Raw genomic sequence first — 27,954 nt, 5'->3', positions numbered from 1 at the left:
GTCAGTTAAGGGAAACACCTGCTTTTAGTAACTAATATGATAGCATGAATTTTTTGATCATTTTTTTAAAGGAGAGAGAGAGAGAGAATTTTTTAATATTTATTTTTTAGTTTTCGGCAGACACAACAACTTTGTTTATATGTGGTGCTGAGGATTGAACCTGGGCCGCACACATGCCAGGCGAGCGCTCTATCGCTTGAGCCACATCCCCAGCCCCAATAGCATGAATTTTAATAAACACAAGTTTTATTAGGGTCAGCATTAGTATGTTAATGCAAAGATTACATACAAGATATACATTTTCACTCCACAGAACACTCACAGATTTGGATTTATTCTTCAACCAAGACTTTAATACCCAGCTTACAATGTGGAAAACAACATGAAGCATAATCAACAGAAGTCAGGTTGAACCAATCACATGGTATGGAAATGATCTGCTACTGGCAGCAATTAAATATCATAGCTCAAACAATCTCTATTTAAATGTCTGCAATAAGAAATTAAGAGTGGTCCATTCATGAAGCTATAGAAATATTTTCTGTGATTACCAAATATTCTGTACCAAAGATACATTCTGAACTTTATATTACTCCTAAAGGTTTTATTAGAAATAATACTTAAGTATTATGATTAAATAGTTTATTGACTACTCTTTATATCTATATGGACACAAATGTACATATATACCACATATACACAAACATAGATGAATGCATACACGTATTTATTAGACTAAGGAGGGCTTTAAAACAAGCACTAAAGAATATGTAATTAGGTCTGTAATCCCAGCAACTTGGGAGGCTGAAACAAGAAGATTGAGAGTTCAAAGCCAGCTTCAGTAAATTAGCAAGGAACTTAGTAACTCAGTGAGACCCATCTCTAAATAAAATATTTAAAAAGCTTGAGGATGTGGCTCAGTTTCCAGCCCCCTGGATTCAATAATCCCCAGTACACCCCAACCAAAAAAAAAATTAATTGTAGAATTAGAAAATGAGTTGTAAACTTAAGTTATTAAATCACATAAGCTATTGAGCTTCATATTTGATATTGAACTTCATAAGTGTTGTGTTAAAAAATAAAGCAAATAAGACAAAAATTTTATTGAACTTAACCATACAATAGAAAAACTAGTAAATATACATCACATACAAATCTATACCATATAATAGATACAAAATTCACTTATATGTAATAAATATTCATATTTCAATAAAAAATTTAAATAAGTTAATATTATCAGAATTATGAGACAGTAGGCTATCACAAAAAGTTATAGGAAATGGCAATAATCTGCAAATAACAGGATTATTTCTATTATATTCTAAATGCAAGTTTTATCTCTACTTATATAGATTTTATAACAGAACATTAAAAATTAAATTTCAGAGTAAATTCCTAGTCCAACTCTTAAACTGTGATAAGATATACCCATTTCAAAGAAATTACTATTTCCCAGAAGAATTATTTTCAATACTGGTAGTCCTCCTGTTCACAAAATATAAACCTTTTCTTCTGTCAGAAAGCTTAAAATGTAAAACTTTACATCAGGCTCTTCATTCAGTGTTTTCTTTTCCTCTTGGGTACAGTGAACTCTAAAGACATAAAGTTAAGAAGTTAATCAGTTCTAAAGAAAAAAACTGACACTTAAATGATAGTAATTAATAATATACACTTAAACTATATGGCCATTTAACTGGTAGAATGCAAGAATGCCCTCACAGCAAAGATGCAAAAATATGAAGTCTGACATGCACATGAATTTTCTTCTTCAAAGTAATACTGCAGTTTAAAACTCACTGACTCCATTGAGACAGTAATATCTCAATCTCATTGAGATGCCAATCTATTGAGATAATGGATCTTAGTCATCCTAAATGCTACTTAATATTTAGTAAGTTACTTTGAAGATGTTTCATAGAGGTCTGCCCTCCCTATAATTTGCGTAGACCTAGGGTGCCATATTTGAAACATGTCTAGGCCAATGCTATGAGGAATTAAATGTCTAAGGCTTAAATTTCAATTACACCTGAAAATATAACCCAAAACACTAGCATCATACGTCTTTTTGGTACTACAGCAGATGTCATAATCAATAGCTTTAAAGTATCACCCATCTTTAATAGAAGACACAAAAACATGAAAATTAGGAAAGACTGTGTATTCCACCAAGGAAAAACACAAAAGGAATGGCAGGGAAAGAAAAAAAAATTAGGACAAAAAAGAAACAGTTTCCTAGAAGAGAGTGGAACAAGGATGAAAAGTACAACAAGCCAAGAAAACTCTGTCCAGATGACAGAGCAGAGGTCTGGCACAGGTTTCTCTAACAAGATGAAACTGATGGATCCTAACAGATATCTGTATTCATTCATTTATTGTATTTCAAAGTGTCATATTAATGGTAGGATTAATACTGAAATTCCTCAAGAGCCAAGACAGAAGGATCACAAGAACACACAGCCAACTGTCATGTTTTCCAAGAATTCTAAACCTTGATGATCTGTGAGCATATTTCCTTCATTAGTTTGACAAAATTTCATCTGTACCTGTTTCACTAAAATCTTCTGTCTCCTCTTCCTCTTCTGTAATTACAGGCATACTCAGACTTAAAGACTTTTCTTCCTTATGTACATTCTTCACATTACCTGTAAACATTTAGAAATATTTGGAAAAATGATTTTATATGAAAACAAAGAATATTAATCTGTAAGAAAATTGTACACAAATAATGTTATTCCAGGAACATAAATACTAGAATGGTTTCAGTTTTGGTCTGAACCCAAAACTGAAATTATAATGGTAAACAGAAATATGCATTCTAGAATACATATTTTTTTAAAGAATGACCATATCCATATCTATGCTTTAAAAATAGTCTATAATTCTTCCACTAAAGAGAACAGAGAAAAAGAGAAGAAACAAAATTAGCCAAAAACAGATGCCTCATTTGATCATTATCACAAACAAATATCTGCACACATCAAAGAATTACCACATGGGTCACATCAATTTTATTTAATTTGTTAATCACAAATTAATGTTAAAGTTGAACAGCCTTCTGTTTTTAGTTTTGCAGGTTGTATGTGTGTGTGTGTGTGTGTGTGTGTGTGTTCAAGACTGAACCCAAGGCCTTGTGCACAATGAGCATGCATTCTACCAGGAGCTACATCCCCAGCTAGCCTTATTTATTTATTTTTGGTGGTGCTGGGGACTGAACCCAGGGCCTTGTGCATGCAAGACCAGCACTCTACCAACTGAGCTATAATATCCTCAGCCCCAGCCTTATTTTTGAAGGCACATTTTCTTCTTCCAATACATATGTTCTACAAGATATATTTTTCCAGTCATAATTTACCATTGACTTTCCATTTTTCTTAAAAAAACTAAATATTTTCTACATAAACTTTTGTGCTTGAAGAAATAGCCTAATTAATCAAATACCACTGTCCTATCAGGTGCCATTTAACACCCAATTTTCATGTCCCCAAAGCAACCCCCAAACACATTTTTGCCAGTTGTTTTCCACAAAACCTGGACCACTTCATACATCATTTATTAATCCATTTCTTCACAGTCTGCATCGTCCCACTAGAATGTAAGTATCACAGGATAGATTCTGTTTTGCTTACATGATGTATTATTGATGTTTGCCCAATATCACGGCATATGGAAGTACCTGGCATAATAGGGCCTCAATAAACATTTACTGAATGAGTAAATAAGCATTCAATATGATATTTCATACTACAGATATGTTAATATCTATTAATCCAGGAGGCAAGAAATTTAAAAACATGAGTTTAAGCTTTCCACTCTGATGCATATAAAAAGGGCTGGGTTTTAGGGTTTTTTCCAAAAATTTTTTTTTTTAGCTGTAGATAAACACAAAGTATCTTTATTTATTTTTATGTGGTGCTGAGGATTAAACCCAGGACCTCACACATGTGAGGCAGGCACTTTACCACTGAGCTACAGCCCCAGCCCAGGGCTGGGATCTTAATGGGGTATAGATTTTGTGGAATGGAGACTGCTCCAAGGTAAAGTTGAATAACCTAAAGTAATATGCTTCCATTTTGTTTTTGTTTTGTACTGGGGATGGAATCCAGAGACTCTCTATCATTGAGCTACATTCCTAGCCCTTTTGTTTTTTATTTTGAGACATGGGTCACACTTAAGACTCCACTTAAGACCTTAGGTTGCTTAAACTGCTGAGGCTGGCCTTGAACTTTCAATCCTCCTGCCTCAGCCACCTAAATTGCTGGGATTACAGTTATGCACCAACACACAGAGCTAATATGCTTCCATTTTAAAACATGATTCAAACTTAATGAAATCTCAATTTATCACTAAGTCATTAAAATAGGATTTACCCTTTATTTGCAAATACTAAGTATTTGGGGTTTTTTGTTGTTTGTTTTGTGGTGCTAGGGATTGAAATCAAGGCCTTGTGCATAGGAGTTAAGCACTCTACTAACTGAGCTATAATTTCAGCCCTACAAGTACTAAGTATTATATAAAATGACTTTTTATTTGATCGTTAAGCTGACAGATAAATTTCTAGCAAACTTCTTTCCATAGCTTATATCTTTTTTCTAAGAATTTGAACCCATAAATTTTTTCAGTTGTTCACCAAACAATAATTAGTACTACCTGCCCAAAATTACTAATATTGTTCTTCACAATCTTTTGGCCATCTTCATTTATATTGTCAATGTTTTTAAAAATCCATATTTACCTAAAAGAATCTATCCAACAATGTCAAGGGAAGGATTTCAAGTTAAAAATGACAGCTGAGAAGCAAAGCGTCACCTTGTCAGTGGAGGATTAATAAGGTTTTAGAGATCTATCTCTGTTAAATCAATCAGTGTTCTCTAAAAAATCATAACAAATACAGTGTTTTACCTACCTAGAGGGCAGCCAGAAACCTAGAATCACACAAAACTTCAGGATGTCTACCTCAAGGTCCACCTACTCACAAGTGTGTTCCTCAGACCTTTGCTTAGAACTCATTACATTTATTGGATATAAAACTGAAATGAATGGTTAACCAGTTTCCTAGGCCATTAAAAGTATAGAGGCAGCAAAAAAATTGCCTTATGGCTGCACACTGAGAATAGAAAGAGACCCAGTTATAGTATAGGTCACAGAAAATCATTTAAAAAAAATAAGGCCTAAGTATGAAGTACTGCAGCATTAAGCCATTTAGTATAAAATAAATTGCCCCACATAGTTAAAATACTTCTTGATAAGATTACTGTATTATAAAACTCAGAAAAATAATATGCTCATGATAATAACCACAAACCATCAGGAGAAATTAAATTATGTTCAGGACATAGTGACCTAGAAATGAGAGCATAAAATACATTTTTGATTATTTTCCTACATATGAAAATGATAAATTAACCCTAGGAAACAAGAAATATCAAAAGAAAACAATATATTTTACAAAGGTATCAAAAATAATTTTTTAAAGTAATTAAAAATTTTTAAAATATTTTTTAAGTTGTAGACGGACACAATATCTTTATTTTTGTTTGTTTATTTTTATGTGGTACGAGGGACCGAACCCAGGGCCTCATATATGCAGGGCAAGCGCTCTACCTCTGAGCTACAACCCTAGCTCTTAAAATTTTTAAAGTAATTTTTGACATTTAAATTATTAACCTCCAGTATCCACAAAACTAATTCCCCAGAAAGTGTCAGATAGTTTTATACCATGATCAAAGCTACTCTCTGTGGAATGCAACCATCAGTTATAGATCAAATGGCTACTGGACATGCAACTAGAATACAATAAGAATGAACTAATTTAAGTGCATGTCTAATTTGAGTTGCAGATCCACATATTCAATTACCTGAGAGGTAGCACAATTAACAACTCAGGTCTGGATTCAGGTAGACTCATACAAGTTTCAGTTTTGTTATTTATTAGCTGAGTGATCCTGAACCTGTGAGAAAAATGTTAGTAGGGGACAAGTGTTATATACTCATGGTTGTCATCATGTTTACCATCCTATCATTACTATTACTGATGTCCTTCAGACAACATGCATGTCACATTCTAGGAATGATGAACAAGTACAATTGAAACTGATATAATAAAATAAATTCAATCAATATACTAGGCACCTATTTATGTGCCAGACAGCTATTATAGGAACTGAATCTGGCAAGACAGCCTGAGGCAAATTCTCCTCAAAATGAAATGCTCATCATCCTATCCATGTTTCTCCAACTTTCTCCCAACTGCTTAGGCATGCAGCATTCTTGTCTCATCCCTTTCCTTCAGCCCTCATGTTTGCTCTCACAGCTATTAGCCTCTCTGCAAATTCCTACAACCACCTGGTTAGATAGTCATTATTCCCAAACCTGAACTATTATGTCAGCCTTCTACATATTCCTTTTTTCGGCCTGTTATCTCCTACCTACCATACTACTCCCAGATTGATCTTTTTTAAGGAAAACCCCTTCTGGCTCCACTTTCTTTCAAAAGTTTTAGAAGACCTTTCAGCTACCAAATTAATTTTAAACTTCTTCACTGCACACTTAAGGCCAAGTCACAATACAATCCAACACATTTTTCCAGCAATATTAATAGTGAAAACATCTTTTTTACTCCAACCAAAATGAAACCCTCACTCTATGTCCCAGGAACTTTGTCTTTTTTTTTCAGGCTGATCCCTCTGATTGTCTTAATCTATGCGCTTTCTCTACCTTTTTAATAACAGTGAAGTACTCCTATATAGGATTGACAATAATTTTATCTACCCAAATTTTTAAATATTATACATTTGAGTTGTTTATAGTCTTTGCCATTTCAAATAATCCTACAATGAATGTCTTTATGCATTTGTCATTTGAACAGAATGAATTCCTAGAAATTGAATTTCTTAGTTAAATGACATGCGCAATGACAGATGATTTCAAATTGCTGTCTTAAAAGGATGTGCCAATTTACTCTCCCACTTAAATTCAGTAATTTTTATGTCCTCACACCTTCATTATCATGGGTATTCAGTTATCTTAATTCTTTGCTGACCTATCAAATAATATCAAAATCATGTTTTAATTTATATTTCTTTAATGAGTAACAAAATTAAATATCTGTGTTAGTCAGCTTTGTGTCATTATGACTAAAATACCTGACAAGAATAACTTAGAGGAGGGAAAGTTTATTTTAGCTCACAGTTCCAGAGGTTTAGTTTATAGTCAGCCTAGTCCAGCTCTAGGCCCAATGTGAAACAGAACATCAAGGGAGAAGTGGGTGTGGTAGAGGAGCACTGCTCCATTCATGGCAGCAAGGAAGCAGAAAAAGGAGAGGTAGGAAGGAGCTGCCGGGAGAATGAACTCTTCCAGGGCAAATCCCCACTGACCTACCTCCTCTAGCCATGCCCCACCTACCTACAGTTATCACCCACTAGTCCATCCAAAGTAGGATGGACTGATTATATCACAGTTCTCACAATCTAATTATTTTACCTCTGAATATTCCTGTATTAACACAGGAGCTTTTTGGAGGACATGTCATATGCAAACAATAACACTCTTCATGTATACAATTACATTTCATTTTGTTTGTGAATTGCCTATTCATGTCCCAAGCCCATTTTTCTACCAGGTCTTATTCTTATCAATTTCTAAGAGCTCTTCTAAAAATTAGAAATTTTATTTATTTTTTAAAATATATTTTTAGTTGTAGATAAACACAATATCTTTATTTATTTATTATTTTTATGCGGTGCTGAGGATCGAACCCAGTGCCTCACACATGTGAGGTAAACACTCAACCACTGAGCTACACCCCTAGCCCCTAAAATTAGAAAATTAAAATTATCAAACATGCTGCAAGTCGTTTTATAATATCTTTTGCTTTTTATGGAATATAAAGCTCTTCTTTTTGAAATAACTCTGAAATCAAAAACAGATTTTCCACTGGGTATGATAATGCATATCTATAATCTCTGATGTTCTGTTTCACATTGGGCCTAGAGCTGGACTAGGCTGACCATAAACTAATGCATATCTATAATCTCGGCTACTTGGGAGGCTGAAGCAAGAGGGTCACAAGCTCAAGGCCAGGCTGGGCAACATAGCCAGACCTACTTAAAAATAAATTAAAAAGACTGAGAGGTAGCTCAATGGTAGAGTACTTGCCCAGCACGAGCAAGGTCGGGGTTTAAAAAAATTTTTTTTTCTACTTTAAAGAGAAACTTTGACACATTTAGATCTTTATCCAGGTATTTACCTTTTCTTTTCTTCAGAGTTTTTACAAGAGCTACAAAGCATATTAGCTGTAATACTTAAGCTACGATCAAACATCTGAATTCAGGTCACATTTAATTATACTTTCATTCTTTCTCATGGGTTAAATTCTTGCTGACACCCTAAATAAATTCAATTAAAAATTTTCAGATGTGTTACAGAGTCTATATGTATGCTAATTTCAGAGTTTATAAAACCATGTTTTCAGTAACTACATTAAGCAATAATATATGGTTGGCTGATAAAGTAAGTGATATTTCATAGATTATACCTGTCAAAGGAACTTTCATTTAAATTTCTTTCCCATCTTGCACTTGTTCCTCAGCAACAGGAAAAAAAAAATGTTTATCAGGTGTTTAAGAAGCAATTTGATAAGCAGCTCACATCCCTGCTGTGCTTGTACTAAGGTTCATTGCTAGTAAAAAGTGCTTATGCAGGTTTTTAAATCTAAGTATCTTTGATTTTAGGAAAAAAAAATGTTAATATACAAGAAATTCATTTTTCAAAATATAATAAAAAAAATATTTTCCTTGCCTCTGGGTTTGTTTTGTTTGTTGGTCCAGGTTTATTAAAGTATCAATGTACAATATATTTCATGATTTTAACATATAGATGTAGGAGTTTAGATAACTGTAATTGTGCAAACACTACACCAATCAAAATACAGAACACTTCCATCATCCCAACAAATTCCCTTGTGACCTATTTCCCTAGTCCCTAGCAACCACTGACCTATTTTCTGTCTTTATAGATTTACCTTTTCCAGACTGTCATACAAATAGAATTATAGAATATGTACTCTTTTGACTGGCTTCTTTCACTTAACAAATGCATACAACACTCATGCATATTGTTAAAAACAACAGTAGTCCTTGTGCTGCTGAGTAGTATTTCATTGTATAGATGGACATACCACAGTTTATTCAACTCCTAGGAGAAGGGTATTTAACCTACTTGCGGTTTTTGCCATTATGAATAAAGCCAAAGTAAACTTTTGTGAACACATTTTTGGGCAAACATAAACATTCATTTCAACTGGGTAAATACTAAGGGATGGGTAAATATGTTTAATTTTATTAAAAATTGGCAGTTTTCTAAAGCAACTATACCATTCTGGATTCTCACAAGAAATGTATGAAGATTCCACTTGTTTGGAACCCTCCCCAGCTATTATGATTGCTTTATGTTTTGTTCTGTAGGAATGTCATTGTGGTTTTAGTTTACATTTCCCTACTAACTAAAGATGTGGAACATCTTTTCATGTGCTTATATGCCATGCACATAAATTTTCTTTAATGAAATATTTTACAAATTTAAGTGGATAGTTATTTATTATTGAGTTTGAGAATTCTTTATGTATTTTGGATGTAAGACTTAGGGCTGTATTTTGCAAATATCTTCTTCCAGTGACTTGCCTCTTCATTTTCTTAATGACTTACAAAGACAAGAATTTTAATTTTGAGGAAGTTCAATTTATCAATTTTTTCTTTTATGCCTTGTGGGTTTGTTGAGTATGTGTTACTGGGGAGTTAAACCCAGGGCCTCACATATGCTAGGCAAGTGCTCTGAGCTACATCCCCAAACCTTTTGAGATAGGATCTGGCTAAGTTGTCCAGGCGGGCCTCAAACTTACAATCCTGCCTCAGTCTCCCAGTAGCTAGGATTACAAGAATGCAACCCCATGCCCAGCTATGCCTTATTTTTCATGTCAAATATAAAAAAAAAACTCTTTGTCTAATCTGAGAACACAAACCTTTTTTTCTCCTATATTTTCTTCCACAAGTTATGTAATTTTGAGTTTTACATTTAGGTCTATGATCCATTTTGAATTATTTTTTATATATGAGACATGAGTCAAGGACTTTTTTTGGAAATGGGTAAAAACTATTCTACACCTCTGTTTCACTGACCTATGTGCATATATTTGTCTCAGAGGTAGTATACTATCTTACTTTCCAAAGACTTACAGTTATTTTTCAAACTGTTTTGACTGCTCTAATTCCTCTTCATTATAATATATAATTAAAAATCAGCTTGTTAATTTATACAAAATAACTTGGAATTTTTCATAGGGATTTCATTGACTGTACAGAAAAACTGGGGATTAGCTGACATCCTAATATTGTGCTGCAATTCATAAAGACCACACGTCTCCATTCAATTTAGGTCTTCTTTAATTTCATTCATCAATAATTTTGTAATTTTCAGCATACATATTCTACACATATTTTATCACCTATATACCAAAGTAATTTGTATTTCAGATGCTATAAACTTTTTTCAAAAAATTTCAATTTTTAATGATACATTTGTTATCACAGAGAAATATTAACAAGGTTACCTTATAACCTTGCTAAATTCAATTATTCAGGGTTAGGGGTATAGCTTAGTGTTAGAACCCTTGTTTCACATGCACAAGGCCCTAAGTTCAGGCCCTAGGTTCAAGCCTCAGCACTGAAAAAATAATTAATTCACTGATTATTAGTTCTTATAGCTATTTTATAGATTTTAGGGTTTTCTATGGAAAAGTTAATTTTATTTGAAAACAAGCATAGTATTTCTTCCTTTCCAATCTGAATGGCCATTAATTTTTCTTTTCTTACCTTATCACACTGGTTAGGACTTCCAGCATAATGTTTAATAGGAATACTAAAAGCAGGCATCCTTGCTTATTCTTAGTTTTGGGGAAAACCATTGTTTTACCAATAAGTATGATGTTATTAGCCAGAGGTTTTCAAAGAAGTCCTTAATCAGACCAAGTAAGTGTTCTAGTTCTAATTCGCTCAGGGTTATCTTGTGTACGTGCTGGATTTTATCAAATATTTTGTCTACATCTCTTGAGAGGATTATACTATCATATTTTATTTGGCTAGTGATGAATTACATTGGTTTGTATCAAACCAACCTTATATTCCTGGGATAAATGTTAGTTGCTCATAATATCATTGACCTTTTAATATATTATTGGATTCAACTTGCTAATATTTTTTCAGGACTTTTTTTTTTACAGGTATGCTCATGAAGGATATTGTCTCTAGTTTTCTTGTAATGTTATTAAGCTGGAAAGTATTCCTGCTTCTATTTCCTAAAAGGACTGATATTTTTCTTTCTTAAATACTTGCTAAAATGCCCAGTACAGCCATCTAGGAGTTTAATTTCTTTAATAGACATAGGACTATTCAGATTTTCTGTTTCTTCTTATGTTAATTTTGGAAACAATTTTTCCATTTTATTTAGCTATCTAACTTACTGGAATAAAATTCAAAATTTTTTCTTATTAATCTTTTCATCGCTCTAAGGTTTGCAGTAGTATCCCAAAATATTTTTTGTTCCTTTTTTTCCCCCCAGCAAATTCTCTTTGCAAATTTTTTAGACATAAAATCATTCATTTGCAAATCATGGAAAATTTGTAGCTTCTTTGATTCCATATTTGTTAAGGTTTGGATGTGAGGTGTCTCCCAAAAGCTCATGTGTAGATATTGCAAAAAGGTTCAGAGGAGAAATGACTGGGTTGTGAGAGTCTTAACCCAATCAGTGAATTAATCCCCTGACAGAATTTAACCAGGTGGTAACTGGAGTGGTAGGGTGTGGCTGGAGGAGGTGGGAATTAGGGCATGGCTTTGGGGTATATATTTGTATCTGACAAGTGGAGTCTCTACTTTCTGATCGCCATGTAAGCTGCTTCCCTCCACCACACTCTTCCAACACAATGCCCTGTCTCACCCTGAGCCCTGAGGAATGGAGCTGGCTATCTATGGACTGAGACCCTTGAAACCACGAGCCCCCAAATAAACCTTTCCTCCTCTCCAGTTGTTCTGGTCAGATCTTTTAGTCACAGCAGTGAAACAGCTGACTAAAAAAATACCTTATTTCACTCTCCTGTCTAATTACATTGACTAGCTCTTTAAAAGCAATTGCAGATAAAACTAATACATGTTTACTAGTAAACATGAAGTGGCTTATAGTTTATCACACAAACACAAGTGTGCATATGCATGCACACACAAACACACACTTCAAAAATTAAATAAGTGGGGCTGGGGTTATGGCTCAGTGGTAGAGTACTTGCCTAGCATGTGTGAGGCACTGAGGCCTCAGGACCACATGAAAATAAATAAATAAGATACTGTGTCCATCTACAATTTAAAATATTAAAATAAATAAATAACTTTCTAGTTCTTTTATCTAGAATAAGAGTTGATGTGCTATGATCCCCAAACCAAATCCAGCCCATCATCTCCTATGTAAATACAGTTTTATTGGAACATGGACATATTCATTTGTTTTTGAATTGTCTGTAGCTATTTTCACATTATAATGGCAGTTGAGCAGTAGTGACAGAGACTATATGATTTATTACCAGGCTATAGAAACAGTTTGCTGATCTAGAGATTTTTTTGTTTTGTTTTGTTTTGTTTTAAATCAAAAGTGGATGCTGGATATTATCAATTGTCCTCTTTGATAATAACTAAAATTAATCCACATTTTCCCCTTTAAAATATTTATATAATAAATTATATTAACAGATTCTAATCAATTGCAAGATGTTTGAAATATCATGGGGAAAGTACACTACAGTAAGTTTTTTGTATCTGAGATCCTTTTCTTTTTTTGAGTACTAGGGATTGAACTTAGGGGCACTTGACCACTGAGGCATAGCACCAGCCCTGTTTTGTATTTTATTTAGAGACAGGGTCTTACTGAGTTGCTTAGCATATCACTATTGTTGAGGCTGGCTTTGAACTCACAATCCTCCTGCCTCAGCCTCCCGAGCAGCTGGGATTACAGGCCTGTGCCACCGTGCCCAGCTCAGATCCTTTTTGATATGTGTAACTCAATAAATGAATTTGCTCTACATATTCTCCTATATATTTGCTAGCTTTGTGAAAAATAAAAAATTTTCTTAGGAATATTTTAATCACTCTAACCAAATAGGGTATATCCTCTGAATTCTCAGTATATTTCAAGCAACTATTATAGAACTTAATCATGTCTGAAATACAGGAAAGGTATTTAAACTTTAATTCTCCCTCTACTGTCACATTATAGGAAGAAAAAAAAACACATTAAAAGACTGTATATTATCTTCATATACTCCTGAAGTAGCCTGAGGTAGCTAGAAATGTGTGTGATGGCATTAAATATTTACAGTGAGCATTAAATATTTATATACATATTAATATACATTAATATTTCTAACGCTTTCACTTCCTCTCCAAGCCTGTTAATCAACTTTATGTATAATACATTTACTTATGCAATTAAAAAAAATCAAACTATTAAATATATTGTTTTTTAAGAACCAAATAGCAAAGCTAATTTTACAGATTCAGTATTTCAAAAGAAAAGCAGAAACAGCTTAATTAATATAACCATGGATTGGGGGCTGGAGATGTGGCTCAAGCGGTAGCGCGCTCGCCTAGCATGCATGTGGCCTGGGTTCGATCCTCAGCAGCACCACATACCAACAAAAAGATGTTGTGTCCGCCAAGAACTAAGAAAATAAATAAATGTTTAAAATTCTCTCTCTCTCTCTCTCTCTCTCTCTCTCTCTCTCTCTCTTTTCCCCTCTCTCTCTCACTCTCTCTTAAAAAAAAAAAAATAACCATGGAAAAATAGTTTACGGTGGAATGCATTATCATTAGCTTATTCTACACACAAATTTGACACCAAAAAAAAAAAAAATCATGAACAAAGCATGCACTGTATAATTCTTCACTGATTCTAAAACTATCTAGCTATATCACTTTGACAAGCTATTTAATCTATATGGGCCTAAATTCATCATCTATGAAAAATAAATATAACTCCTCAGGTCTCTTCAGCAACGAGATCCCAAGAATCTAAGAGGGGCTAAGGCTGAAGCTCAGCAATGAAGTGCTTGCCTAGCGTGTGTGAAGCACTGGGTTCGAGAGGTCTGTCAACAACTAAAAAATAAAATAAAATAAAAATAAAAAGAATCTAAGAGAATTAATTTATTTTTAATTTTAAATCCCATAATGTTCTCAAACAAGTTTTATCCATCTTAATAAAGAAACAAAGGTATAGGGAAATTATGAATAAGACCCATTCTGCCTTGATGAGTCTTGGTAAGACTTAAGAGGTACCTTTGTTTCTGGATGACATCTTCCTTCCTGCTGACTTCAGTGTTCCTCTGGTTTTCTTTTTCTTAGTTGTTTCAGTTTGTACTTGACCAGATGCAGAATCAGAGTCAGAAGAATCAAGTTTGACTTGACGATGCCGTCTTGACTTGGATGCCTTTAAATTTAGAAATCTAATTAACCACAATGAACTACAAAAATGAATACAACTGACAGATAATTTAGAGGAAAGGAGAAATACATAAAGACAAGGAAAGATTTATAAGAAAATAAAGTATTAACTATCAAACTGACTTAATAATAAAATTACTTGTGCCATATACATAGTCTTTTACCTTTATCATAATGTTTCCTGCAGATACAATCATCATTTACTCACACTTGATTAAAATACAATTGTTCTGACTACTGGACTGATTAGGAAATGCAGACAGAGAGGCACATACTGTTTTAATTTTCTTTCTTTCTTTTTTTTGGTACAGGGGCACTCAACCACTGAGCCACATCCTCAGCCCTTTTTTATACATTATTTAGAGACAACATCTTGCTGAGTTACTTAGGATCTCCCTAAGTTGCTGAGGCTGGCTTTGAACTCATGATCCTCCTGCCTCTGCTTCCCAAGCTACTGGGATTACAGGCATGCGCCATCATGCCTGGCCTGATCCTATTTCTAATAACCTATTTCTCCTTTATTTTCCATGGTTACCACCATGAGTTTTCAGTGGATCTATTTCATGGCTGGCTCTAGGTGTGGTCTAGAGCTGCCAAAATGAGTTTCACGTCCCCATGGCCACTGTTATTTATTTGTTCAGGAATGGGCATGTGAGCTGTATAATAGATTATGTAATTCTATTTTAGAACTGCTTAACCATTCGAAAGGGAAAATTCCCTTTCTTTTGAACCTGAAGCTGGGACCATGCAACACTAGAGCTGCCACAAATAGCATTTAGAGACAATGACAGCAATATTCAAGGTCAGAAATGGAGACTTGGTCCTAACAATATCTTTGTAGTTTTATCAGTCAATGAATTCCCTTATTTGCTTAAGCAAAAAAGTTTCAGTTAATTGTATATGCAGTATAGATATTAACAATTCTTAAAAAGCAATCAACTCTTTACCTCAAAGGGGAGGGGGGAATCCTACAACCATGCAATGACACACTTAGTAACAATCTATGGACAATACCATTTAATTATTTAATGATGTAAAAATTTATTTGACAATGTCAGAGAGGCATACATTAAACATCAGGTAGCAATAAAATATATATATGAAAAGAGTTCCTGTTAAAAAAGAATTAGAAATAATTAAATTATTGGCCTTGGTGTCTTCAATTAATAATATTTCATACTCAACTTATTGTATTGTATCAAATAAATAACATATAACCAATCTAGAGTCCCATTTCATTTTTACTTTATTACCTTTGACTTCTACAATTAGGAAATGATAATACTTTCCCATAAAATAAACACAAACCTAAAAGGGAATAGTGTCCCATTCCCCATTCCCCAGCCTCCTCCCATAAAAAAGAAATAAGATTTAAGACAGAAAGTAGGGTAAAGGAAATTAATGCTTACTAGTCTAGAGAGACTTAAGGAAACTGTATAGCTACGGGAATAGACCTCTGTGAAAATATGGATCTTGAAAGCAACTTGTATAAGGCATGAGGAGCCTCTTGGGCGACTCTCTGCAGAACCCTGAAATTTCCCACCCACCCCAAGACAAAGAAACAAAAGATTATTCTCTGGTAAAAATGACAAGACTCAAAAAAACAAAAGACATATGGGGTTAAAATGTTTCCTATTAACCACTTTTGAATATGAACAGGTATCTGAGGGTCTTTGATCTTTTGGGAAAAAGCCAGTAAAATCAAAGATGGAGATCAAAAGAAACAAAAAAGAAATTCAAAGGAAATAGGCAACATCAAAAAACTATATAACATCCTTAAAGAGAAAATGATACTGCGTCCTGAGATGGGGGGAATTATTTTTTAAAGTAAAAAGAGATACAGAGAATAAGAAAAATTCTTAATAATGAAAATATGTATCAATAGAAAAATCAATTTAATGGTTCAGAAGATAATGTTAAAAAAATTGATAATACAAAGAGATTGAAAATAGAAATGTTCAAGGAAAGAAAATGCTGTAAAAAATATCATCAAAGAATTACAAAAAGTTCCTCAGAACCCAAGATTATTAGATTGAAAGGACAGCTACCGTGAGTGACAAAGACAATGAATGCAAAAGAGCTACACCAAGTTACATTTCCATGGAGCTTCCAAACTTCAGGGATAAAGAGAAAACCCCCAAAATTTCCAGGATCAGAAATAATAAGAAGAGAACAAGCTGAAAATGGTTGCCTCTCAAGGTCATTTCCTACAGGAGCAGGAAATGATGGAACAGAAAACTTTTGGGTTACATATGTGATTGTTGAGTTATATATGAATTAAATATGAATATATCTATATATAGACTTTTAATTAAAGTAACATGTACAGCTTAAAAGTCAAATAAAAACCCAACAATCATATATGTAACCCAACAGTTTCCTGCTCCATCATTTCCTACTCCTTTAACCCAATCAACAAATGGGCCAAGGACCTGAACAGACACTTCTCAGAAAAGGATATACAATCAATCAACAAATATATGAAAAAATGCTCATCATCTCTAGCAATCAGAGAAATCCAAATCAAAACTACTCTAAGATATCATCTCACTCCAGTCAGAATGGCAGCTATTATGAAGACAAACAATAATAAGTGTTGGCAAGATTGTGGGGAAAAAGGTACTCTCATACATTGCTGATGGGACTGCAAATTGGTGCAGCTAATACAGAAAGCAGTAATGGAGATTCCTTGGAAATCTGGGAATAGAACCACAATTTGACCCAGCTATCCCTCAGACTATACCCAAAGGACTTAAAAACAGCATACTACAGGGACACAGACACAACAATGTTTATAGCAGCACAATTCACAATAGCTAAACTATGGAGCCAACCTAGATGCCCTTTAGTGGATGAATGGATAAAAAAAATGTAGCATACATACACAATGGAATTTTATTCAGCAAGAAGAGAGAACAAAATCATGCCACTTGCAGGTAAATGGATGGCGTTGGAGAAGATAATGCTAAGTGAAGTTAACCAATCACAAAAAAAACAAATGCTGAATGTTTTCTCTGATATAAGGAGGCTGACTCATAGTGGGGTAGGGAGGGGGAGCATGGGAGGAATAGATGAATTCTAGATAGGGAAGAGGAGAGGGAGGGAAAGAGAGGAGGCAGGGGATTAGCAAAGATGGTGGAATGTAATGGACATCATTAACCAAAGTACATGTATGAAGACACAAATTGGGTGTCAACCTACTTTATATACAAACAGAGATATGAAAAATTGTGGTATATATATATATATATATATATATATATATATATATATATATATATGTAATAAAAATTGTAATGCAAAAAAACACAAAGTACATGTATAAAGACATGAATTGGCATGAACATACTTTATGAAAAACTGTGCTCTATATGTGTAATAAGAATTATAATGCATTCCACTATTGTGTATTTTAAAAAAATAAATTCAATTAAATAAAAAAAGAAAAATCAAAAAAAAATTTAAAAACATGCAATTTTCAAATTACCTTATTAAAGAAATAACTTACCTGAACAACAACTGAAAAGGCTTTTGATTTTATTCTTGCTAATGCTTCTGCCCTTTCACATCTCTGAAAGAAAAATAAATAACAAGGAAAAAACAAAGTTAAAGCACACAAATGTTAGGTGAAATTATGAATACTCAAGTATTTTCTATCAGAAATAAGATTTAAGACAGAAGGTAGGGTAAAGGAAACTAATGCTTACTAGGCTCAACTGAGTACAAACACGTTCAATAGACAATAGACATAGCAGATGCCATAATCATCCTCACAGCTATTCTTCATTTCTTTCTTTTCTTTTTTTTTTTTTTTTGTGGTGCTAGGGACTGACCCCAGGGCCTTGTGCATGCTAGGCAAGCACTCTACCAACTAAGCTATATCACCAGTCCCTTGTTCATTTCATTCAGGTTTCCAGGAGGATAATGTGAATAAAAGCCTTACTGACATGGCAGAGCCCTTGACAGCCATTTTTCCTCATTTGCCTATTTCAAAGATGGCTCCTTGTCTCATCTACTAAGATGGGTGAAAACTCTGGAGACTGGAAACAGCATACAGTAGCTTGGGTTCCATACTGGTTGAAAGGTTGACAAGTGACAGGAAAAAAGACAGTAAAAGTTTTACCCTATCCCTCTTAAAGGCACTTTCAACCACCATCATTACCACTAAAAACTGTTATCCTTACTACCTACTTATAACTGATGTGGCTTTATAAGATTTCTAGTAAAGAACAGACTAACTTTTCATAGATAGAATCTATGATTCAGAATTTTCTGATATTATTATAATGCTGACCAAAGGCCATAATGTTCAATATATAAAATTATAGCCACACAAAAGTAAAAAAAGCTAATCAAACTGCTGCCCCATAAACAATAATATGGCAGTTGCCTGACCTCTGATTCTTGTGACTTTTCTTCCTTCTTTTCTTCTCCATCTTTATTTTTTGATTTTAAGGAAGGATCCTAAAAGAGCAAAAAAAAAGTTATTTATATACACATATTTATATAAACATATAAACATATTTACAATTTAATTAGTTACAAATCAATTTTACAACAGTGAGGATCAATTACTTCACTTTTAGTGCTATTTTAATTATACAGAACAGGCTTCACTGTGGCATATCTGTACATGAAACTAGGATGCTTATTTTTTTTAATTTATTTTTTAGTTTTAGGTGGATACCATATCTTTATTTTGTTTTTACATGGTGCTGAGAATCGAACCCAGTGCCTCACAAATGCTAGGCGAGCATGCTACCACTTGAGCCACATCCCCAGCCCCGCTTGATTATTTTAATTACTAAAAAACCAAAGGATCATCTCACAGTACTGCAACATAGGTCACTACCAAACTCTAAGATCACAATTAGGTTTCATAACAGTTCTAGTATTCATCAATAAAATACCTGAATACTTTATTCAACAGTAAAGTAACCAGAAATTGGTTCTATTTTTTATTTTTTCCTGGAAGTATTTATTAAAATAAAATGGAATCATAGTTTCAAAGATAAATTTGGCAAGTCTGGCACTTAGGTTTCCAGAGTAAGTCCAATGTGGAATACAGGCAAGATTAATACTGTTGAATCAGAAAAATCAAACTAAAAATTTGTTGATGAGACTTGAAAATGGATAAGACACAGCAGATAGACACCACTCAGGTTCAGGATCTGCTACTATACAAGAAAGTGAGACCACTTACAAATTCTGATTTAGAAATGAAGTTGGTTTTCTGGAATTTTAGGTGAAGTCTACAAATACTTACATATTGGTCACTAATTCAAAATTTTACAACAATGTTGAAATCAATACTATGCTAAACAAAACATATCTATATGTCAGATTTGGCCCAAAGGCTGTCAGTATGTAACCTCTAGAAAAATGCCAAATTACAGATTAATTTTTTTTATATTTATTTTTTAGTTGTTGTTGGACACAATACCTTTACTTTATTTATTTATTTTTATGTGGTGCTGAGGATTGAACCCAGGTCCTTCCACTACCGCTGAGCCACAACCCTAGCCCAAATTACAAAGATTATAAGTCATTGTATAACAAGAATACTCATTCCTATAGATATATGTATGTGTCCATGTGTGTTTGTGTGTTGTATATTCCATTTGTAAGGGCAAATGATGCCACATGGCTAATGACTGACAAAACCTTAAGTAGAAATCTTCACTATACAGGAAAGTACCCACTAAACCAGGCTGCCTCTCAACATACCACTATGTCTAAATATTCATGTACAATGTAGGTAAGTGATCAAACATGCAACTGCTTACCTTTCTGTCTTTATGCCACTGCTGATGCTCCAAAACTATGTTTTTAATATTATCCAAAAAATCATCCTTTATCAAGCTGAGGGCTTTATCTGGCTTGGACTTATCAGCTGAAATTATATGTTTCATGTTCTGATAATGATCATGAACATTCAGCATTTCCTAAAAGTAAAAAGATGAGTTTTTTATTTCAATTTATTTGGTGGGAGTGGGTACTGAGGATTGAACTCAGAGGGGCTTTACCACTAAGCCACATCCCCAGAACTTTTTATTTTTTATTTTGAGATAGGGTTTTACTCAGTTGCTTAAGGCCTCACTTAGATACTGAAACTGGCCTCAAACTTGTAATCCTCTTGCCTTAGCCTCCCAAGTCACTAGAATTATACGAATGCACCATCATGCCCAGCTTGAGGACAATCTTAAAGGCAAAACCAATGCAAAACACACTCACTTTACAAAATGACTGTGAGTTCACAGGAAACAATAAGCTACAGGTATTATGAAAATAACATAATCATGTAAGAAAAATAGTACAACTTTATTATTAACAAAGAGACTGTTTTCCAATGGTATGGGTTTACTGAATTCAACTCAAGGCACATTGTTATGAGGAAACATTGGGAAAAGACTAATTAGGGGAGCAAAGAATTATATTCTAACTTATAATGAAAATTATTGTAATACAACAACATATCATTATATATCAACCCAGAAAACCAAGATATTTTACATCATAAGTGTGACACCAAGAACATATACACAGTCCTTCATTCTTGGCTGGAAATTCCTCTGTATTGACACTCGCCCACCCCTTCAAAGAATTCCATCCCATTCCCTTAAGTTTCATCATTACTTGAGTAATAAGAACTGAAATAAATAAAGGGTGACTTCTGTCACCATGTAAGACATCATTTATTAATCAAATCTTCCGCTTTAAGAAACTTCCAGCCTAAAAGGCCTATGGGATAGGGAGATAGATAGCACACTGTAGCCAGACTTAAGACACCATATAAATCCTGGCACAGGAACTTGGCTGTAAGATCAGCAGAGAATTAACACTTTAACATCTGAACAGCCTATTAAGACTACTTAGACTACTCAATTCAATTAATTTCTAGTGGATTTTGGTGGAATGGACAGCTAGCTGTTCAAGAAATTGTAAACTGTTCGCTAGTGGTAAGTCCTCAGATAAGCAGGATCTGCAATAGAGCACTGTCCAGACACTAAATCTAATCTCTAAAAATTTTCAATGATGCCTCTCTACCAAAAAGAGAACATATAAATTCCATCAATTATGCAAAGTACTTTTTGGGAGAGTATTAGGGATTTAACCCAGGGTGCTTAACCACTGACCAATATCCCCAACTCTTTTTTATTTTCTATTTTGAGATAGGGTCTCACTAAGTTGCCTAAGGCCTTGCTAAGTTGCTGAGGCTGGCCTTGAACTTGCAATCCTCCTGCTTCAGCCACCCAAGTCACTGGGATTACAGGTATGCATCACCATGCCTTACTTGAAGTACTTTTATTGCATTTATTTTCTCATACTTCTTTCTCACCAAGCTGCTAGAGGGAAGGAACCTAGTTTTTTTTAATCTTACTTCAAATAATCAGATGTTTGCTAAAAATGATGAATTTCTTTCCCCAGTTCCAGTTCAGATCAGGTCCTACTATCCAACCAATAGGCACTGTATTGATTCAGAAACGAATATGAACCTTATCTCCATTACTTCAGATATTTAGTAAACATTTACAAACATCATAGATGTAATGTGACAGGCTGATGCTCTGCGGGGAATCCAGACAAACAAAGTAAATCAAAAATCTGACCCCTCTTTTACTGCTGATTTAGGAAGACAGTGAAAAACAGATCCTTTATTAAGGGTCTATATCCCATATGCCAAAGTATTCAGCCATCAGCTTATCTCAGTTCTCATAGTGAGGAGAAATAAAGAGAGCAATCCTAGCCAGGTCTGGTGGTGTATGCCTGTAGTCCCAACTACTCAGGAGGCTGAGGCAGGAGAATCCTTGAGCAGGATTTCAAAGCCAGCCTAGTCAATATAATCAGACCTTGTCTCAAAAAAACAGATAGGAAAAAAGAAAAGGGAAAGATAGTAATCCTTATATTAACTCAGGGGAAACTAAGGCTCAAAGAGATTAAAAACCATGACCAAGGTCTCCCCTTCCAATCTCCATTGTATATGTTCTTTTGAAATTCATTGATTAGAAAAGGCTATAACCAACTCTATAATGGAATTTTATTTTAACCTCAGGCAATGCTTTTCTATTCATATAAAAGTCTGTGAGAGGCTGGGATTGTGGCTCAGTAGCACAGTGCCTGCCTCACACATGCACATGAGGCACTAGGTTTAAGCCTCAGCACCACATAAAAATAAATAAGTAAAATAAAGGTATTGTGTCCATCTACAACTAAAAAAAATATTTTTTTAAAAAAAGTCTGAGTGCCATTATTCATCTGTGCAAAAAGAGATTTTTTTAAATAGTGTACAATTCTAATAAAATATCAAAATATATTAGATGATAAAACTACTTTAAAACCATAAGGCATATCCATAAATCCTGATTTTAAATATTTGTCAAAATAGCCTGTTTTAATGATAGGTTTTTAAATATTATAAAAAGGAATTTAGGAAATAAATTCCTGTTGTTAAAAAAATTAGAGCCAGCTGAGATAGGAGGATTGCAAGTTCAAAGCCAGCCTCAGCAGTGAGGTGCTGAACAACTCAGTAAGACCCTGTCTAAATAAAATACAAAATAGGAGTGGGGATGTAACTTAGTTGATTGCCCCTGAGTTCAATCCCCAGCACACAAATAAATAGATAGACAGAGATAAAGTTACTTTAAATTCTTGTTTTTCAATATAACAAAAAACACAAATGGTTGTTTTAGTATATGAATCCACAGATCCTGAGTCTAACAGTATTCTACATCTTTCTCTTTCTTATGCTTCAAGATTTACAAATCCTGATACATTTAGGGTGTTCTATTTCTGATACTTTAGAGAGAGTAAGAGCATTCTATGATTGGTTAAAAGAAAATTTGTCAATATCCAGTAGATGAAGTTATATATAACCTCAATGTATAATCAGCAATAAAACATTTTTTTTAATTTCAAGGATATAAAATCAAATTTACCTCTAATACATCAGAAGTGATAAGTTTCATTACACGATCATCTGGATCCTTAAATTCTTCTGTAACTTCAGCTCGTTGAATTTTCTTCTTCATTCTATATGAAAGCTATACAAGAAATGTCTTTTAAAATGGATGCATTTTAAAGGATATTTTTAAAGTATTCAAATATAAACTAGCAATAAAAACTTGTCTATCAATAAGCATGAATAAAACAAAAGCAACTATATGTGTATATTTGTTAAATACCTATTTTCCAAAGACTACTAAACTTTTCAATTACTCCAGTAGATATCATACCACCAGCTTACAAATTCATATGAGATTCAGAGAAGTTACATGATTTGCCAGCTAACAGCAGAATTAGATCCTTCTTCAGTGCTCTTCAACCTAGTCTCTCAATTGTCACAAGACTGAAGAAATAACAGATTGTAATGGAAGTTTTAACTTTTCATCAATTACATATTAAAATTTCCTGGTCCTCTTTCAGTAAACTCTCATTTGAATAAAGAAATACATGAGCAAATTCAGATGCCCAATCTCATTTCCTTTTATAACAATTTACTTAACACATATCATTCAGAAACATACTACATTCAAAAACTTTTGTTTGCAGGCAAAAAACATAATCAGAAAACATTTTCTTCTATTTTTAAGTAGGCTACAACTTTTGAATATTATTAATAGTCATTCCATCTTTATGGAAAGTGAGGTGCTTAATGGACAGTAAAGTATAACTTCTCTTTTAAAAAACAAAAGTTATTTTAGGCAACATACCAATTTAGGCATTGCTGTAAAGTGAAATGCTTTGTCTAGTCGTAACTTCCTAAAAATATAAGCTGCATCAAAATGTTGTGCATTTATCAAATCTTGCTGAAATTTTAAAACTTCATCCCAATCCTTTAGGGCAACTCTGATCTGCAATCAGAAAGAGTAAAAAATTGTAATAAATCTAAGTCTTTTTTCATAAATGTATTATAATTTTAAAACACTACCATTTTTATTTAAGTCAGTTTATTATAAAAACATTGTGTCAAATTTTTGCTGTGAAAAAACAACTTACCAAGTATTACCTTTTGTTTTGGCTGACATAGCTGGGTATTATATAATCCATATAGCAGATACAAAGCACCAACTCTTATCTGAAAGGTGTATGGAGGTAAAAAATATCGCCAAGCCAAAGCTAAAGCTTCCTTTGTAAATGTGTTCTTTTCTAAATTTCTCATTTTACCACTAGAAAACATAAAGAAAATATATTATGATTCATTAAGAAAATAAAAGATGAACAAAAACCAGAAACAGGTATAAACTTATTTAAACAACAGTTGTGACTAATTGGATGAAGATTCAAAGGCTAATCCTTTCAAGACTCAAGCACAAAGAGCTAACTTTCCGCTTGTGAGGCACAACCATAAACAAAATACAGTTCCCAAAAGCACCAACTTTACTTGCCAAATTGGAGAGCAAAGAAGGGGATTCAAATTAATACTAGAGAAACATTTAAAACATCTAATATTTAAAACAATGGTCATGTCACAAAACCAAAAACTGTGTGCAATCTAATACATCAGAGATTTGCATTTAACCTCCACTATCTTTGGGAAGCCTACATGAAAAAGAGAAACAATACAGTGTAACCCACCCTACCATTCTCCAGAGCACTGCAAAGCCAATGATAGGAAAGAAGAGCAGGGATATAAGAGCAGATTTCATCAACTCTCAAAAGCTTTGTCCAAACATCCAACAGAGAATACATCTCTCTTAGAAATCAATGTAATAACACAGAAAATACATTTCCATGCACCTACATGGCATAATTAATACACTATCCAAAATTGTGCCAAGTTAACCAAAATTTTTAAATTTTTTTTTTTTAAAGCCAGCAAGATCATTACTTTGCCAAAAGTTAATGTAATATCCTTCTTACAACTTTGGATAAAGCAATGAAAAAAGGCATATTTTAAGCATATTATGGATTCTATATAAACCCTGAAATGAGGAGATTAGTGCCTAATTTTTAATACCTTAGCTAAATGTCTCAAAGTGTATTATTTAATAGACACAAGTAATTGACACAAAATGCAAATAAGAATATGTAGAAATTTTCATTTTATAACAGCAGCATAAAACAAAAATTATCTATGCAGCCAGTAAGCAGAGGCTATATTATAGCTGATTTAAAAGTAGGGAAGGGGACTGGGGTTGTAGCTCAGTGGTACAGTGCTTGCCTCACACACATGAGGCCCTGGGTTCAATCCCAGGCACCACATTAAAAATAAAAACAAATAAAAATGAAAATATTGTGTCCATCTACAACTAAAAAAAATATTAAAAAAAAAAAAAGTAGGGAAGGTAATCGACTGGCTCCTCAGATATTTCTCTATTAGCTAAAAATTGGGGGAACGGAACCCTAGAAAACTTACCCTGAAATGCCTTTTTCCCCCAAAAGTAGTATATGAAAAATCATTGATTTTAGAACCAGGCAATGCAAACACAGTGCACACATGTAATCTAAGTTACTTGTGAGGCTTCAGCAGAAGATGACTAGTTTGAGGGCAACTTACAGAGACTTTGCTCTAAAAATAAAATAAAAAGCTCAGTAGTATGAGGCTACCATGTGAGAGGCCCTGGGTTTGATCTCCAATACTGCAAAAACAAAAACAAAGAAAGAAACGGGGAGACATATAGGTTTCAATATCTGTTCTACCACCTTCTAACTGCAATGTGGAGGAAATTACTTCAACCTCCTTAAACCTCAATTTCTTCACCTATAAAACAAGGATAATTACATCTGCTTTCAGAGTTGTTCTATGAAGTAAATTATGCTATAAATGAATTACATTTAGTATTTTTTAAAATTAGTTCTCTTTTCATCAGGTGTACAATAAATAGGGTGTCATCCTTCATCTCCTGTAATTTACAAACTACACAGGTAGTTTACACCAACAAAGAGAAAAAAGAGAACTTCTATATTCTACTCAGCAGGACACAGTTTAGTCATAGGTTTCATTCATTCAATTATTTAGCCTTTTCAATATTATATGTGCTGGGCTAATGGTAACACGAAACTTATCCATTCACTGTCCTCAAAGCTCAATCTAGTGGAGGGAAAATTGAAAAGTAATAACAATGAACTTTAATGAGCTCTTGGAAACATTTGATATTTCTTAGCTCATTTAATCCTCAGGACTACTATTGCCTCTATTTTACAAATAAGGAAGCTCAAGCAAATAACTTATCCCAAATCCCAGTTGGGGCACTCGGCATTCAAATTCACATAGCTGGGGTCTATGGTCTGTCTGCACTCTTAACATATCCTATACTGGCTCTTCATCTACACAATAAGATGTGATAATCAGTGAGATAAAATAACCAGGGGAGAGGGGCTGGAGCATGAACACCCGCTTAGTATAGAAGGGAGAAAGATATCCCCAAGGAATTGGCATCTGAACATAAAGTGGGTGAAGAATAAAGGGGACAAAACAAGTGGAAGTAGAAGGTAAACTCTAGGCTTAGAAAACGCCAACGGCAATTGCTGGAACAAGATAGTGTATGGAAGGGGCTGGAAGAGGAGGCTGGAGATACAGGCAGATGCCAGTCACCGAGAATTGCCTGCCATGTTAGAGAATTTGAATTTTATCCCAAAGAGAACCAGTAACAAACACTGAAGGGTGGTGAGCAAGGAAGTGACGTAATCAGTTTTGCACTTTAAAAAGACACTGTTGGTTGCTGCATGAAAAATGAATTCAATCATGCAGGATTTTATCCTTGCTCGTGCGACTGTTCTGTTTTTTAAACATGGGGCTCTAGAAGAACCAGACTGAGGGAAGTCAAGATAATGGCCTGGGTCAGGGTGGAGGCAGTACAGCTGAAGAGTTTAGGAGACTAGCCAGAAACGTATATTCGAGAAGAGGCATCAAAAGGACGCAATCGAGGGGCTGGCGATGTGGCTCAAGTGGTTGGGTGCTCGCCTAGCATGCGTAAGGCACATAAAAATAAGATAAAGATATTGTGTCCACCTAAAACTAAAAAATAAATTTAAAAAAAACAATTAAAAAAAAAAAAGATGCAATCGAGGCCTTATGAAATCGCCCAAAGAAAGTGGAACACAGACGAAGGCCCAGGAGAGATGGAGACCACTTTGGGGACTGCTCTCTCAACCATTTCCACGTGCGGAGCTACAAACTGGAAGGAAGCAATTTTCAGTGGAGAAACACCCACCAGAAGATGGTCCCGAACTTCATGTTCCTCCAAAGTTCCGTGAAGTCCTCGAAGCGAACGCTGTCAGTCTCCTGGAAGCGACTGAGCAGTGCCTCACAATCGGTCTGCAGGCCCGGAGGAGTCCCCATGCCTACACAGCCCGCGTACCACGGACACACCAGCCTGCGGCGGGCGCTGCGGAAACCGGGTCATGAAACCCCGCCCCCTGCGACGTGACGCACGCGCTCTCCGTGTCGCACTATCCGGCACCTTCAGCTCCGCCT

At 34.2% G+C, this 27,954-nt stretch overlaps 1 protein-coding gene across 2 annotated transcripts; it reads right to left on the bottom strand.

Annotated features, from left to right (window-relative positions):
• Nucleotides 1-85: 85 nt before the first annotated feature.
• On the bottom strand, nt 86-27,901 carry Snapc1 (small nuclear RNA activating complex polypeptide 1). Of its 2 annotated transcripts, XM_078050018.1 has the most exons (10): nt 27,692-27,901; nt 24,544-24,703; nt 24,248-24,388; nt 23,474-23,578; nt 20,324-20,482; nt 18,933-19,001; nt 18,046-18,108; nt 14,373-14,523; nt 2,547-2,645; nt 86-1,595 (listed from the first exon to the last, which is right to left on the bottom strand). In XM_078050018.1, exons 1-10 carry the CDS (start codon nt 27,817-27,819, stop codon nt 1,561-1,563), a joined length of 1,110 nt encoding a protein of 369 aa, XP_077906144.1. In that variant the 5' UTR covers nt 27,820-27,901; the 3' UTR covers nt 86-1,560. The 2 variants fall into 2 exon arrangements, with proteins under 2 accessions (XP_077906144.1, XP_077906145.1); XM_078050019.1 differs by lacking the exons at nt 86-1,595; nt 2,547-2,645 and adding an exon at nt 3,615-8,198 and having other exon boundaries at nt 27,692-27,873.
• Nucleotides 27,902-27,954: the final 53 nt, after the last annotated feature.

This window comes from Ictidomys tridecemlineatus, chromosome 5 (genome assembly GCF_052094955.1).
Source record: "Ictidomys tridecemlineatus isolate mIctTri1 chromosome 5, mIctTri1.hap1, whole genome shotgun sequence".
NCBI classification, from domain to species: domain Eukaryota; kingdom Metazoa; phylum Chordata; class Mammalia; order Rodentia; family Sciuridae; genus Ictidomys; species Ictidomys tridecemlineatus.
The sequence above is the reverse complement of the archived record's forward strand: the minus strand, read 5'-3'. Positions and strand labels throughout refer to the sequence as shown.

Excerpts from the sequence above, each read along its gene's own strand:
- Snapc1 (XM_078050018.1), bottom strand. The coding sequence starts at position 27,819 with ATGGGGACTCCTCCGGGCCTGCAGACCGATTGTGAGGCACTGCTCAGT. Across the intron at positions 24,389-24,543 it reads TATGTCAGCCAAAACAAAAG|ATCAGAGTTGCCCTAAAGGA; the intron begins GTAATACTTGGT and ends TTCTGATTGCAG. Across the intron at positions 2,646-14,372 it reads GATGTCATCCAGAAACAAAG|GTAATGTGAAGAATGTACAT; the intron begins GTACCTCTTAAG and ends AAATGTTTACAG.